Source organism: Hydra vulgaris, chromosome 09, assembly GCF_038396675.1.
Source record: "Hydra vulgaris chromosome 09, alternate assembly HydraT2T_AEP".
Lineage (NCBI taxonomy): Eukaryota > Metazoa > Cnidaria > Hydrozoa > Anthoathecata > Hydridae > Hydra > Hydra vulgaris.
Genome location: NC_088928.1, coordinates 62,160,001 through 62,177,500, shown reverse-complemented (window position 1 = coordinate 62,177,500; position 17,500 = coordinate 62,160,001). Strand labels below are relative to the sequence as shown.

The window sequence follows — 17,500 nt, the reverse complement described above, 5'->3', positions numbered from 1 at the left end:
TGTATATAATAATTTACTAAGCATTTTGCATAGTATAACAATTTAAAAAATATAATATAAGTATATTTTCTTTTTCAAATTTTTCTTTAAGATTTTCTTTATGACATGTCATAAAGAAAATCTTAAAGAAAAATTTTATTGGACAAATTGTCTAGTACAAGAAATTTTGTTATTTCGAGCCCTATATATATATATATATATATATATATATATATATATATATATATATATATATATATATATATATATATATATATATATATATATATATATATATATATATATATATATATATATATATATATATATATATATATATATATATATATATATATATATATATATATTAGAGCTCATTTTATTTTATTAAGCATTATTCAAAATAAGATAAAAATAAAAACTAAAATGCATTTTATTTTTTTATATTATAGGTAAAATCTATATGCATTATGAAAATCTTAAAAAAAAATCTAAACATAATGATTTTGATACCAAAAAATAAATAATAATGAAACATATTATCTAAATTAAAAAAAAAGATTGGCCAAAAGTTAAGGATATATATCAAATAATATAATAAAACAACAATTTACAAATAGAAAACCATTAAAATAAACTTTTGATATTTTGTAGAACCACCTTTCTGTAGTAAGCATTGATTTACTCTCTTAGGCATTGAATTTACAAAGTTTTGAGATATTTCTTTTGGCACATTGTCAAGTAATTTTCTTATTTCAATTTTTAATTGAAATTTCATTTTTTCTGAGATGATGATCTAACCATGACCATAAATGTTCAATACAATTTAAGTCTGGGCAGTTAGCAGGCCACAATATTATTGAAATTTGGTTGCCTTCAAACTATTGTTTGCATATTTTTGCAGTATGGCCTGATGCACCACATTTTTGATATATAATATCGCTGTTTTCTTCTTTAAATATATTGATCAAAGGAAAAAGGCAGTTATCTAAAATTTCAATATCAGCATTAAGTCAACATTCAAATAATCGATAGCATCCAAGTCCTGCATAATTCATACAGACCCAAAAGCCTTCACTGCCACTGCCTTGCTTGGTTCGTTTTAATGTACAATTTAAATCAAATTTTTCTTGAGGTGATCGCCTTAGCATTATACAACATTTTCGCTTATCTAACTCAACATTCATTTTTTTCAGAGAATATAACATTTTGCCACTTGCAATCAGACCAATTTTTATGTTAATTGAACTAGGCAATTCTTGCCTAAAACTTTTTTCAAAAGTCTTGGATTTTTGTCTGTAGATTGCCACATATAGTTATTTCTATAAAGAATTCTCCCAACATTTCTAGCACTAACATTTATTTTAGAAGTATTGTTCAATTTATGGCAGAGAGTGCTTGTGATTATCTTCTATCGTGTTTCATTAAGCGAATTAATAAATGTTTGCCGACCAGATTTTAAAAAATAAAATAAAAGTGGGCTGACCAGATCATTGCCGATCCTTAATGTCACCTGTTTCAGTATAACGTTTTAAATTACATGCAACAACTGAGTATGTGATATTTATATTATTGACTATTTGAAGATGAGATAGTCCATGGTTTCAAAGAAAAATAGATTTGTAGCATGTTTTTTCTGAGATTTTTGACCGTGATTTAGGAGTTTCATGCTGTATTTCTTTACTCATTTTGTTACTTTTTTGTTATTTGATTTATACGTGTTTTTATTAGTACAATTTCAAAATTAAAAATTTAAAATTTAGAGTTAATAAATGCTGATGTAAATTAAATAAAAATTATTGAAGAAAGTAATTAATATATTAGATTAATTTTAAAAATAAACCAGCGAGCCTTAACTTTTGACTGACAGAAAAAATCAAAATTATATAGTAGATATTATAAAGTTACATATAATTAGGCATACAAAACAGATTTTAAGTAAACAACATATCAATTAAATAGTAAACATGATACTTATTAATTAGAACTAATAAAATATTAAAAAATTTTAAAAGTTTTTAAAATAATTTTAATCAAACAGGGAAAAAAAAAAAAAAGGAGCTCTAATTTATGGCCAATGGTGTATATATAAGTTTTGGTGTATCTATAAGTTTTGGTGTATCATTAGGTTTTAAATACATTTCAAAATACAAAAAAATGTTATTTTATTATGTTTTAGTATTCACTTAAAGAACAAATCATCGTGCTTATTTTCTTAATTAGATGCTTTAATAGTTTGGTAAGATTTTTAAATAGTTTTTTTTGAAAACAACAGTGTACCCTTGCTTAAATCAGAGTAAAAAAATAGTTTACTGTTTTTTGTTTGATTTAAATTAAAAAAAATTAGGTTTTTAGTGTTTTAAAATAATTAAGTCCTAGTTCAACTTTTAGACTTGAACAGGGGGTTACTGTATAATATTACCTTATGCAGAAGCAATTTAAGCTGTTGTTTAATGTTAATGTCAAAGCTGTTGTTTAGTACTTCCACATCTTTGCCCATTGAAACTCTTAAATTCTTGAAATAGTTGACACAGATTTTAATATGTTGTTATTAAAGGAAGTTGATTTAATCAGAGAACAAGTGCAAAAACTTATCAGTTTACCAATGTGGTGTTGTTTACAACCTGTAAGTTTTTACAATAATAATTTTCCAAATATTTAATTCCAATATATTTTAATAAATTTACTGATAATATTAAACACTTTAAAAACTTATTTTCTTTTTGTAAATTCAAAATTGAGATAACAATATAAACTTTATATTGTGTTTAAGTATTGTGTAGAGAATAAACTTTACTTGATGTGTATTTGATGTAGTAAAATAAATGTTTTTGATGCAATGTATACAATTTTATATATATTAATGTATAAAACTTGCCATAGAATCAAAAAGTATGAGTTATTTTTAGGGAAGATTGGAACAAGAATTAAAATCTGTTCCACAATACCAAAAATACTGGAATATAATTAAAAGGAAAGATAGTAAAGCTAGCCCAGATGATCTTAAAAGGTAAATAAAATTTACATTATGTTTTTATCATAATAATATGTTGTTTTTTTGTCAGAATTCTAGTAATAATAATTTTCTAATAATATTAAATTTTCAATAATAATAATAATTACAACAAATAATAATAAAATAATAATAATAATAATTTTAAAAAGGTTTCATTGCAATAAAAAACTAATTGTGTAAACTTTTATAGACTTGAGTTTGAGCGAAGGTTTATATCTGATCTCATTTATGTATTCTTTAAAGTTTTACAAAGCATCACAGAAGGTAAATTTTTACTACCTAAGAATTTAAAGTTATTACTTAAGACTTAAAGTCATTAACTCAAGACTCAAAGTTATAATTTTAAAACTTTAAGTCTTAAGTTTAAGACTTAAAGCCATAAACTTATACTACTTATACTACTAAGTCTTAAACATAAAAACAGTTTCTATGCAATAAAAATCAAACCAATCAAATCTCATTAAAATAAATTGTTGCGTTTATTAATGAAGATTATGATGGTTAAAAACTTAGTTCTGGCAAATGATGTTAGTATTTTAGCCAGTGAATTGAACAAACAATAAATGGCTAGTCATAGTTAATTATAAATATCCATGTCAGAGTAGTGACTTTAATCAGTTTAAATTAGCTCTTGAGTTTCGTTTGCAATCGTGATTTGTTACTAATTTAAATTACTAGAGATTTACAAGAAAATTTAAAATACTAGAGAATTTAGTTTACAACTTCATGACAAAAAAAATTAAGGAGTTTTTTTTTTACCTTAACCCAACAGGATCCATTAGTGATACTTATTACCACTTTTTCAAAATCAATTTTTGACATAATTATTAGTACATATGTTAATATTTTTAACTTAAAATATTAACATATGTACTAATGCTAGACAGTTCCATAATTTAATAAAATTGCTTTTTTTTTTATTTTTCTTTGCAAAGTTTTCTGTTTTGTAGTCTATGAGACTAGAAATTTTTTAACTGTTTCAAAATTAAAAACTCTCTTTTAGGTTTTAACTTAGTATGCTACATATTTTGTACATATTATATACATATGTTACCAATTACCTGGTTTTTAATTATTTGTGGTTATAAAAAATCTTTTTATTTTTTGGCATTATGCAGTAATGTTAAGTACCATGCATTTAACTTACGTTGATAACATGTTATGTGCACCTTACATTAACTTTAACATTACGTGACATTACTTAAACATTAGTTTTATATTTTGAAAAATGTTTATTAGCAATTGTTATAAATCATTATTCAAAAGCAATATCAGTAGCATTGATAGTGGATTATCTTTTTTTTAAGTTAAGAAAGTAAGAATTGCTGTTAAAATTTGATTCATTCTATATTAATACAAATAATCAGCAGCTCTCAGAGATTTTGTAAAAACTTAAGAAACTTATTAAATCATAATCAGTTTTTTTTCAAGACATCTCAAGTTTTGAGATGATCAATTCTATTTATCAATAACAATGTCTAATGCGTGAATTCGCATATAATAATTGTCTTGTCATATTTCTACACAAATCCTATTGTCAATGATTGGTTTATTTTTCGACAGCTACAAACAGTACATAATTTACTGAAGATAAGCTGCACATTTATTAATTAATTTGTGCATTAGCAACTGCAAATATTGACTTTTTAGATACTATTTGTTATAAACGCAAACTTTAGTTCAATAAAATCTTTTTCCTCTTTTTTTCAGTTTTGATAACAACTTACTTGGTATGGAATAACCAATGTTTTTTTTTTACTTAAAGTTTATATTTTACACCCCATAAATTTATATATAATTTATTGGTTTTGTTTTTTCGTAATTATTTGTCATGTAATCTAAAAAGATTTATTTAAATATATCACTGTTACTATATATCATTGACTTATAAAGCCGTAGGCGTATACGTTAATCGACTAAAATTTAAGTCAATTTATAAAGATTCAATTTCAATAAAAATTTTCTTCCTCTTTCCCATTGTTGTAAAATTGCATCTCTTTCTCTTTTCTACAAATACTATCATGGTCGCTGCTCAAAGAATCTATCATCTCTAATTCCATCAACTAAAACTCATTCTCGCTTGACTTGTGTAAAGTAAGAATTCAGCAAAGTCTCATTCTTTTACTGTATCTGTTCCTGTAAAGTCTCATTCTTTTACTGTATCTGTTGATTAATGTAAAAGTTTTTGAAGTATTTTGTTATGCTTTTATCTTATGATTTTTTTAAATCTTTTAAAAAATTATTTCATATTTTAACAAATTTTTTTTTTTGCAATATTTTGAAAAAAGTAAATTTTTATACAATTAAAAATCATTATATATTAAACAATCATTAGAAGTAATTTGTTGCTTAATGTAAAAGTGTTTTGTGTAACTTTAATAAAACATTTCAAAACATTTAAAGTAATTTATTTCAAACACAATTAAAAATGTAACAAAAAGAAATTTTCGCTTCATGTTTGAATTTTTTAAGTTTTATTTTAAAACGCTATTTAATTCAACACTTGTTAAAGTGTTTAGAGCCCAAAAGTCTTTAAATATAGATCTGAGATAAAATATAAGTATAGCTAGCTTAAGAATATATTTTACTTTATTTTTTATGGTGTTTAATACCAATAAGAACAACATTAATATGCAACATGCCACTGTAAATGTTCTGATATTTTTTAACTATTAATAAAATCTCTCCCTGACAGCTATCACAGTTGTAGGTTGTACTGATTTACCTGTTTACTACCATTAGCAGGGTGGTTTATCTCAAAAATAGTTACAATATAAATTACTATAATTAAAATCATAAATCATATAATAATTATTAGTAGTATTACTTGTATCATTATTATAATATTTTGATAAACAAATACACTTTAACAAATAGGTGAAATTGATGAAGATGCTGTGAGTTATTGCGAGAGATTCATTGAGCTTATGATTGATTTACAAGTAAGTCAAATGTTTATATTTTTTAAATAAAAAATGCTTAATGCATTAGCCTAATGTGAATTTGGCGTCATGAAATTCTCTTTATTTTTTTAAATTACTGCATAAGTATTATTTACCGCAAAACAAGTTAAATACTATTTACCTTTTTTTTAAATATTACTATTAGGGAATGTTTATTTTCATTTCGAAGAATGTTTATTTTATTTTATATATTAGGTAATTAAATTTAATGATACATTTTTATAAATGTTTGATATAAACTAATTTCTTTCTTTTCTCAACATTTGTATAAATGAATTAAAATATGTTATATTTTTTTTAATGATTATTTCTTAAATTTCTAATTGCGGCTTTGCAACTAAAAATGATTTTTTATTAAAAAAAAATTAATGAATTTTAAGTAAAAAAATTACTTAATACTCACTAATTATTTATTTACTTTATTTATTAAAAGTTTATTATTTTATTAGCGATTATGTTGTGAAAGCAAAGATTATCTTTCCAAGTACGATTTATTAAAACTATATATAGCTGTATATATCATTTATTAAAATATAATGGCTGCGCTTTAACTTGCGTTAAAAAAAGTTTAACTTATGTTTTGTGTTAATTTTTGATACAGTCTCGGAACACGTTTATTTAAAATTTAATTTTAAGTTTAAAAAAAATGTTTAGGAAAAAAAACTGAAAAATCAATTGCGATACAAATATGCGAATTTTTTTTTTAAATAAAATTTAAATATTGAACAATATTTAATAATATTTTTAAATAAATTTGACAGTTAAGTTAAACCCAAGCATTAACTTTAGTTTTAATAAACTTGAATATATTTTTTAAATCAAAATTAAATTATAAATTTTTTAAATCTAAATTAAGTTCTTTTTCTTTTTTTTTATTAGAATAAAATTAAATATTTTTATTAAATTAGTTTTAAATTAAATTTTATATCTGAAATGTATTTTTTAAATATATTTTTTATCAGAATTGAATTACATTATTATGATTTTTGCTTCAAGCTTAAAGTATTAGTGTTTTCCAAGCAAAAAAATCAATTATTGCTATTTAATATAAAATAAAAATAAAAATTTTAATTTTGATTGAGTTCAAATAGTGCTTATATCTAACATAATTGTCATTCAAACTTTTGTAACAAATATTTTTACATAATCCTCATTCAAAAGTTAATGCGTTTTTTTAAAAAGTTAAATATATTTAATTATATTTACTTAAATATATTTTGTATCAGAATTAAATTATATATTTTATCAGAATTAAATTATATTATTATGATCTTTGCTTCAAGCCTAAAGTATTAGCCTTTTTCAAGCGCAAAATAAATCATTACAATAAAATAAAAACAAAATAAAAATAAAATACCATAATATAAAATTAAGATAAAATAAAATATTAATTATTAATTTATTTTCTATTATTAAATAGAAATTTAAGTAATTTTTTTTTTATTGCAATCAAAAGTTGTGTTCTAATATTTTTATTTTTTTATTTTTTTTTTTATATTTTATTTAATAACTTCCTATACAAAAAAAATTTGTCATCGACTAAACAATTTTGTTTTCTGTTACTAAATATTTCGATAAAATAATTAGCTTAATAAAGATTAAGTTTTCATAGGTTTTAATTTTATTTGAGTTTTTTTTTCATTAGTAAATAGTGCTTACATTTAACATAATTGTCAATCTAACTTACTTTAATTTAAAATTAATTACTTCTTTTATCTTATTGCATATAGAATAATTTGAAAGTTAAAAAATGATAAAAAGGCTCTTAATGGAAATCACTCTAGGTGTACATAAATAGCCAGCAGCTTAATACTTTAAAACAAGGCCTATATATATATATATATATATATATATATATATATATATATATATATATATATATATATATATATATATATATATATATATATATATATATATATATAATATTGAGCAACTTATTAATGATTATTTGTAAGTGTTTGACACGAAACTCATGGCAGTTATTACTGCCAAGTTAATGTCATGGTATGTCCATTATTATTTTTAAGTTTATTTCCGCACGCTTAAACTTTTTATACCAATTGTAATTAGACAATACAATTCAAGCCAGTATTCTAAATATTACTTAGAAGGGTACTAATATACGAACTGCTGATAAATTGCGGTTGGCGCAATTTTTCAGCGGTTTAAAATATGGCTACAAAAGTGTTTCAAGTTTTTTTCATAGTTTTAAAAAATAGACAATATGTTTATATTTTATATATATATATATATACAACCGGTAGATGTTGTCCGAAAGTTTTTTTTATATTTTGTTGACAAAAAGTAAAAATTAAAATGCAAGACCGGAATTATTTTTTTTTATTAATTGATAGACTGCCTGCCCTAACCAAACCCTCAGTCGATGTAGCAACACTCCCTTGCGGGTCAGGCTATTTGTCAGTCGATGTAGCAGCACTCCCTTGCGGGTCAGGCTATTTGTCAGTCGATGTAGCAGCACTCCCTTCCGAGTCAGGCTATTTGTCAGTCGATGTAGCAGCACTCCCTTGCGAGTCAGGCTATAAGATAGTCGATGTAGCAACACTCCGCGCATGATTTACAGTAAAAAAAAATAAAAATAAAAACAATTTATTAAAAAAATTAAAAATAAAAACATTTTATTAAAAAAAATAAAAATAAAAACATTGTTTATATTGTTTAAAACATTCAGAATGTTTTTAAAACATTCTGGTCAATTAAATTTGCGTTTTTGTGGGTTTTTTTATAAACAATTTATTTGTAATTAAATTAATGGTTTTTACTTTCGTCCAACACGCAAATGTTGGACGAAAGTCAAAAGTAATTTATAGTGACGTATGTGTTGGCGTAAGAATCACTTTTTTCCTTCCCCTCTTCCCAAAGACAACAAACTATAGATCTATATATATATATATATATATATATATATATATATATATATAAAAATATATATATATATATATATATATATATATATATATATATATATATATATATATATAGGGGCTATTCTAGACCATTTTCAATAGTATAAACTGTATTAAAATTTGAGGACCTTTTTTGTTTTAATGTTTTTTACTGCAAATATTGTTTTCTTCACAAAAAAATGCTGATTTTCCGCTAAAGTTTGCCAGAACATGGGGGTACTGCCGCCCAAATTTTTTTCCTAAATAGGCCCTGATATATATATATATATATATATATATATATATATATATATATATATAAAACTTAAATTGCTTGTTTAGGTAAGCACTCTGATGGAGTGCTGCTACATCGACTGAGGGTTTGGCGTGGGGCAGCAATCTTTTCTTTCATTATTCTTTGTTTTTTTTTTCTTTTTCTAAAAACACAGTATGCTATAAAGATAAACAAAACTAGTGAGCAAATGCTTATCTAAATAGGGTATAGAAGATAAATATAGCTAACTACCTAACTACTGACCTTAAACACTTTAAGGTCGGTAGTTAGGTCAAAAAAAATAATTTAAATATATAAATTTTATTTAAATGTGTTTTAACTGGAGTTTAATTTCGAATATTTTTTTTTTTGAATTAAATGTTATCAATAAAAGAATTATTTTAAATTCGATAAAATATTTTGAAAATTATCAAATAGCTAAAATAATTTTAAAAATTTTAAATTAATTTTGAAAAATGAAATTATTTTTGATAAGCTAGATTAATTTTGATAGTAATTTAAATTTCAAAAATATTATATATTGCGAAGAAAATCTCACAATCGTTAACTTTCGCTATTAATTTATATCCAATTTATTAACTTATATTAAGTCTTAATTTGTGAAACACATGCAATCAATTCTAAGATAATACACAATAACAAATGCAAAATTGTATTATCAAACAAAATTTTCTATTGTAACTAATTTTAACTGGCTAAAATGTGGGTTTCGATAAAATATTTTCCGAAATGTCGGTTTCGGCACTGAACTAGAGTACCTGAAATTTCGATTTATTTCGGTGTCAGCTTTTTTTCTGTTTCGGTCGATCACTAGTCATACAATTTTTAGAATTTCGATAACATTAAATTATTTTGATGCAGCTTATGTTTATATCTAAAATTTAGATAATTAAATATGGGTTTGATTTAAATGATCAGCATTTTGATATTAAAGATCGGTAATGATAGACCAGTAAAATAAGTATATTACCTGTTAATTAATTAAATTATTAGTAATTAATTAAATGACCAGTAAGTTATTTTGTTGATCATTTAATTGATAAAGGTAATCATTACAGCTATTACATAAATTACTGGGTAATTGATTAAATGACTAGTAAATTAATGTGTTGATCAGCTAATTAATAAATGATCAGTTTATTAACTAAATGATAAGTTAATAATTCAAATTTAAGTAAATTGATAATTTAATCAGTTGAATAAATAAATAGATAAAATGTATTGAATAAGTTTTATTTAATAGTTAAATGAATTAAAAAATTTTATTTTTGATTTTTAAGTTCAACTTTTTTTTTTTTAAATTGAATAGAAAGTGAGGGCGTAACATTTTTTATAATGATAAGAAAACTAGTTCAGCATTAAATTACCAGATTTTGGTAATTGATTTTGCTAATTTTGCATATTATGGGTTGGCATGGTTATTGAAAATCGTCCAGTAAATTTGCAAAATTTAAGAGTTCATAGCATGTGCAATTTGAAGTTGTGGACCTAAGGCTACCAGTGAGCATAAATGAAAAAAACTGTAGTCTTGGTTGAAAGTGAAAACTTAATTGAATTTTTTATTTCAGCAGGAAAGTATGAATATAACCATTCACTTTCTTACATTAACATGGTCAATTCCATGAAATGGAACTCATTTCATCAATTCTCGGAAAAAAAGTGTGAAGTGTCTATTTTGCAACTTTACTAAAAGAAAAGTCCCATTTGGAAAGAGGAACCTGCAGTTGCCTGTCTTTTTTCAAGAAGACATAAGTTTTTGGTTAGACCATTATGTCAAAATCTTGCACTCCACCATTTACTAAACAAAATATATATCCATTTGTTAAAAAAGAAAGTGTAGAAAACCATTAAAAGCAAAAGAAGGCTATATTAATCAAACTTGATTTTTCATTTTGAACATTATTTCATTACCTTAATTTTAGTTTTTACTGTGCAAAAAAAAATTTTAATAATATAGAAGTCTGATCAAAATTTAATTTTTTATTTGTTGTATTAGAGTTATTTACTGGTCATTTAATAAATTAAATAAAATCTACTAGTCATTTTAATAAATCTACTCTTCATTTTATTAAATTAACTGTTTGTTTTATCTGTTTTATTAGGAAAAAATTGAGTTAATGAATAAAATTTACTCACATCTGAATAAAAATATACTAATCATTTTATTAGAAGAAATGGCTATTTAATATTGTCTGATTTTTTTAACCCATATTTATTTCTCTCACATTTTATCAAATAAATTGAATGAATTTTTATACTATTTCATTTAAATAATAGATCAAAATGTATGTATGTATGTATGTATGTATGTATGTATGTATGTATGTATGTATGTATGTATGTATGTATGTATGTATGTATGTATGTATGTATATATATATATATATATATATATATATTTGATTGTTTTTATTGATGTTGCTTAGAGTTTGTTACCAACAAGACGATTTTTTAATGTTCTTATTGACAATCATCATGTTGTTGTTCGATGTCGATTATCAGCTTTGGCTAAACATCCTAAAGGAAAACTTTTTAATCAAGTAATCATTTTTAAGTCTTCATTAAGTTAATATTTTACATACTTTTTCAAATACTTAAATGTTATTCCAATGTTGATTTTATATATCTCAAAAGTAAGATAAGAAATTTTTTGCTAATTGTTATTAAATTGTGTGTTTAATAATGACAAATATGTTATCTGACCTTATGATTATTTTTAATATTTTAATAACGCTGCCATGTTTTAATATTTTTTTAATAATTTAAAGTATTTTTTATTTAGCTTGTTGAAATGTTGAAGTTTTATTGTGGCTTTGAAATAAATGATCACACAGGATCACCTCTTACGGATCGTGAAATGTCTGAAAAGCATTATGAGAGTATTACATCTTTACAGAGAGCAGTTTTTAAGAACTATAAAAATGATGCTTTAGATTTTGTAATGGGTAATGTTGCATCTGTTGATACAAGAGAAAATTTGAAAAAGTGTTTCAAGAAATTAAGGTGATTGCATAAAAAGTTGTTGAAAAGTTTCTGCACTTGAATACTAACCTCCTAGATAGAGTGATTCAAAAAAAAACATTTTCAAAAAATATCTTTTTGCACCCCCTTAATGCGTTCTATATATTAAATTATCACTAGGTTTGAAATATCACTAGGTCAAAAATTAAAATATCACTAGGTTGCTACAGACCCTCAAATATTAATTAAGTCCCTAATATGGAAAAAAAACGTTGTTTCAGAAATAAAGCATAATTATATAACAATTTCACAAATAATAGTCATTTTATTAAAGCGAAGAAAAAAATTATAATTTAAAAGTCTTGTAAAAATGCTCTCATCATTTTTTTGTCGAGAATTGTAATTTTTTCTGCAAAAAAATCTAAAATAATAATTTTTATATTAATAATGATTATTTTTAAATAATAATTTTTTTATGAAATAATGATTATTTTTAAATTTTTTGTTTAAATTATGTTGTTTTTTGATTCACCTTATTTCTGGTATAGAAACTAATCAAATGTTTAAATTTTCAAAAATGTTTATACATGTGTATAGTTTTCATATTAAAAAATGCTGATTGTTATATTTGATCCTATCAATTCTTTTTTTGTATTAAAAATAAATTTATCCTATTATTGTGAATAAGAGTAAGAGGAACTCAAATCTTGGATGGTCATCCTTCTAGTAGTTGTATTACAAAAAAAAATTAGTCTGCAAAACAACTTAATGCAGGAAACGGCACATAAAAAAAATTATACTTTCATAATTTTATATTAAATTAGAAAAATGGCAAAGATTTTGCTGTTTTTAACAATAATTTTTGATAATATATCTAGAATAGAAATAAAATGAACTAATGAAGTCTTTAAAGCACTTTGGTATTCTATATTTAACTTTAAGGTTCGTGTTTCGGAATTAAAGAGTTGAGAGGCTTTTAACCAGAATAAAGTAGCCTCCTTGACTCTAGTGGCCCTCTCAGCCTTTGGGAGGTGAATTAACCTAAAAAAAACCTTATCAAAATTTACTTTTCAAATGCCTTTTACTGCCTTTTATTTATGATTAGAAAATTATGATCACTTACATTAGAGGGCCAATCAGATAACCATTTAAGGAAATTTATGCTGTATGCTAAGTTTAGGCATATTTAAGGAGTTTTTAAACCTGTTTTTACAAATTTTGTATGTATCATACCTATGGTGTACCCTAAGCTACCCAGTGGGCACAAGACTGTTTTTCGATGTCTACATTGTAATGAAACGTAATAAAATATGTTAATAGGTTTTATAGATGTCTAAAAAACGTTTTGTGACCACTGGTTAGTATATTGTGTGTTTAGATGCACACTCTGACTACAGAAAAGGATTTGTACTGTAATTTGTAGGATGAACTTTAGTGATGACCATTTTGTTGGAACAATGCATTATATCATTTTATAAACAATAATATAAAAAACAAAAAAAATTATATAGAAAAAAGTTTATATATTAATAAATTGCAATCTTATCATTAAAAAATTAAAAAAAATAAAGATATAATATGATTTTAATTTTTGATAAAGTAAAGATAAAAATATTAAAAGTTTAATAAATTAACATTTATTTTTAAAGCACAAGAAAACTTCATTCAATTGCTGCTCACTTAAACTTAGTACCAAGCTTAAAAGATGTTGCAGATCAAAAGTTTGATAAAGAATTTTTACTTGAACTACTGGTATAATAATTTGAGTTTAAAATTATTTAAAAATTAAATCTTTTGTAGTTATTTAAACTGAAAGCAATTAGATTTATTTAATTGTTAAAGATTATAAATAGAGTTTATAACAGTTTTATATTATTTTTATTGAATTTGTTTTCATAGATTTCTCGACATGAAAGAAGAATGTCACAAATACAAACTTTAAATCGAACACCAATGTTTCCTACTGAACAGGTTAGTGATTTGTTTTTTATTTGAAATTTTTTTAACTTTTTTTTTGTTAGAAGTTATTAGTAGTGTGTGTACATACATACACTTATGTGTGTTATTTTTTTTATGTGTGTGTGTGTGTGTGTGTGTGTTTATACATACACTCATTTGCTTTCATTCTACTGCCATAAGAGCTGACTGTGAATAAATAGGAGATTTTACAGAGTGTATTTCATGCTTTCTTTAAAGATATTCTTAACAAGATTTGTGAGATTATGTTCTCAGGTTTTAGAAGAACACAAGAATCATTATTTTCTGAAATTTCTTTCTATAAATTCATCTTTTAAATCAGCAGAGATATAGAAATATATAAAAAATTCCTTACACTTTAGGTTGGTTAACAAAATTTGAATGAAGTATCTATGACAGCATTAGAGTTTTTTGAAGACTTTATTGCGTTTTATTTAATTTTAAAAGGGTTTTTAATAGGGTGTATTGCCATTTGATTGTTTTTGGTTCATTGGTGCTGGAAGTACCTATATGGTTTAAATGGTCTTAGGGGAAATTTTATTAGTATTTTTTGTTTGCACATTTTAGTTGTTTTAGTTTTGTTTCTGGCATTTTTATTTAAATTTGAATTTATTGTGCTTAGATTTTTCTACCGGTGGTATGGTAAGCGATTTATGTAATTATTTATATTGTGCAGCAGATCAACACTTTTTATATCATATCATCAAAATGTTAGTGTTTTACAAATTTGGGTATGGTTGGATTTTGGCTATTTGTAGTGAATCCTTTTTTACTGCAGTATGGAATAGGAATAAGTCGCGGGGTAAAGCATAAGTGGCGATGATGTTTGTCTGACAGGATAAACTAGTTATAAAAAGCAACCAGACAATCTCTAATGGCCTTATTATAAAAGGACAAAAATAGACTTCGACAAAGCACTAATTGCAACAATTTTAATTACAACTATCAAAAATGAATTGTCTATAAAAAATGTTTGTCTTTCTAGACAATCATTTTAAAAACGGACACTAAATGAACAATCTCGATTTTTTAATGAGGTATAGAAGATCTATTTAATATATAATTTGGACTTATAACGAGTAATTAAATTTTCACTGCAGCATCGTTTCAAAAACTGAAAACGAGCACAAAATTAAAAATACAATTTTTCTAACAGAAGTTCATCTTTTAATTTTTTGTCCAGCGTGTGCTGTTGATTAAAAAGTTAATGTCTATTTAAAAACCTCAAAATGGACTATTTTGTGCTCAATTGAAGTTCATTAATTACTCAGTTCAGTTGTTTTTCAATTCTCAGTGAATGTGCGTGAAAATTTATTTTTAAAATGCCCTCTCCAGTTTGGGATTACTTCAAAAAAGTTGAAGGTAAATTTATCATTTAAAAAATTTTCCTTAGTCACTAAAATCTTTATCACCTTCAATAAAATTATTTTAAAAATATGTGATCAAGGAGTTGTCCTTTATAAAATGTGGATTAGTAAGTAGAAGATTCCAATAGGTGTTAAAATTTATTTAGGTTTGTGAATAAAACAATAGTGAAAAAGAAAAATGTTTTTTACTTTTATTTTATTGATGAATCTGACTATGATTCGATCTAAATTTTGGAAAATCAACTATTTGTGTAAACATTATTGTCATATTCCGTTTTTTTTATTTTTAAATTTGTCACCATAAAAGTCATTTTTACCATGAAATAAAATTCAAATATAATGTATCGTATATTTTCTTTTTTTGTTTCTAAGGGATTTTTTGGGTAATTTAGATTTTATTGGCAAAAATCAATATTTCTGGTTTTATGAAATCAAGTAAATTTAGACAAAATCATAGACACCAAATAGACAAAAAATTATGCTTTGTAGACTTATGAAGTGAAAATTATTTTTTAACTGAGCAATCTTAGGACACCATCAAAAATTTGATAGACACAACAAGGACAAAAAATGAAACATTTGTTGTGTCCATTACAACATACAGAATTGTCTATGTCTGTGTTGTAAGTCTATCCATAGACTAGTCTGGTTACTAGTTATAAGTGCTGATCCTCATCGAAACACCAGTAATAATAGACGCGACTCTGAGGAGATGTTTATTACTTAATCACACACAAATTATGTTTACACATTGGCATTAATGTTTTTTTCCCATTTTGAGGCCTTTCATTGTTGTATGCATACTTTTTATTTTTTAATGTATTTTTTGTTTTATTTTTTGTTTGGTGAGATATTTTTTGTTTATCTTAGTTCATATTAGTATTTATATAACAATTTATTTTTTATTATTATTGTTAGTACTGTTTAGGTGCATTGTCTGTCTTATTTATATTTTAAATATTCCTCTATTAATCTTTATTTTTGTCTTGACAACTGTCAAAATATGCTTTGTTTGAAAAATAATTCTCCTTCTCCTCCTGCTCGTGTGTGACCATTCAGCAAATTTTATATATGTCAGAGTTATATATATGCCAAAGTTTATAAATAAATGTTATTCTTGCACCCATTTAACAAGTTAAACTATGCTTTTTGATAAAAATATTGATGTGATTTAAATCTCAATTATATAATCAATACAAATACTATCTTCTAGTATAAGTTTTTTTTTTTGTCCTAAAAAAAAAATTCCCACTCCTACTGTACATACAAGTTCTTTGTTTCAAGTATTTAAAATTTATAGGAATGAAATCTTTAAAGAAAAATATTTAGAAGTTTTTGATGGAGAAAATGCTAATTTTCCTGAAGTTGACTTTGGTATGTGTTGTATGTGTGTGTATATGTTTGTGTGTCTACATATACATAATTAATATAATAAATTTTTATTTTACTGATGTTTAGTTTTAATATAGATTTTATGGGATCAGAATATTGTTCCGACAGAATTTTACTCAGGGGAAGGTATAAAATATTCTGCATAAAATTTTATTTTCATTTATTTTTTTGTTGCATTTTAAATTAAAAAAAAATTTTAAATAAGAATTTCAGGGATTTTGCGTAAGTTAATTATAATTAATATTTATGGTATCATAAAATGAAATTCTATATTATTAAATAATCAGGTTGCTTAGCTCTTCCTAAACTAAACCTGCAGTTCCTTACTCTGCATGATTATTTGTTGCGCAATCACAACCTTTTTCAACTTGAATCCACTTGTAAGTTTTTGTTAATTTTAAATAATTTGTTTTGTTCTGTAGAATTTTAAAAATAGCTAATGCCTTTTTTAAAGGCCCTTTATTATCATTAACATTTGGTGACATGTTTGTACTACAAAGATTTATTGAACAAAATATGTTTACATTTATTTAATTATTTAATTCCAAATATTTATTATTGTTATTATTTAGATGAAGTACGTAGTGATATTGAAGATGTAATCAGCAGAATAAAACCTTGGTATTTAATTTCGCAAATTTAAT

General features: G+C 23.7%; 1 protein-coding gene across 1 annotated transcript in view; it reads left to right on the top strand.

Annotated features, from left to right (window-relative positions):
• LOC101240579 (RNA helicase aquarius) overlaps nucleotides 1-17,500 on the top strand; it is a 79,472-nt gene that overhangs the window by 15,352 nt on the left and 46,620 nt on the right. Inside the window, exons 5-16 of the mRNA XM_065806281.1 lie at nucleotides 2,159-2,218; nucleotides 2,537-2,605; nucleotides 2,889-2,989; nucleotides 3,186-3,259; nucleotides 5,873-5,937; nucleotides 11,586-11,699; nucleotides 11,942-12,162; nucleotides 13,770-13,872; nucleotides 14,020-14,091; nucleotides 16,934-16,982; nucleotides 17,144-17,236; nucleotides 17,429-17,477. Coding sequence (XP_065662353.1) covers nucleotides 2,159-2,218; nucleotides 2,537-2,605; nucleotides 2,889-2,989; nucleotides 3,186-3,259; nucleotides 5,873-5,937; nucleotides 11,586-11,699; nucleotides 11,942-12,162; nucleotides 13,770-13,872; nucleotides 14,020-14,091; nucleotides 16,934-16,982; nucleotides 17,144-17,236; nucleotides 17,429-17,477 — 1,070 coding nt within the window. The remainder of the gene's footprint in view (nucleotides 1-2,158; nucleotides 2,219-2,536; nucleotides 2,606-2,888; nucleotides 2,990-3,185; nucleotides 3,260-5,872; nucleotides 5,938-11,585; nucleotides 11,700-11,941; nucleotides 12,163-13,769; nucleotides 13,873-14,019; nucleotides 14,092-16,933; nucleotides 16,983-17,143; nucleotides 17,237-17,428; nucleotides 17,478-17,500) is intronic.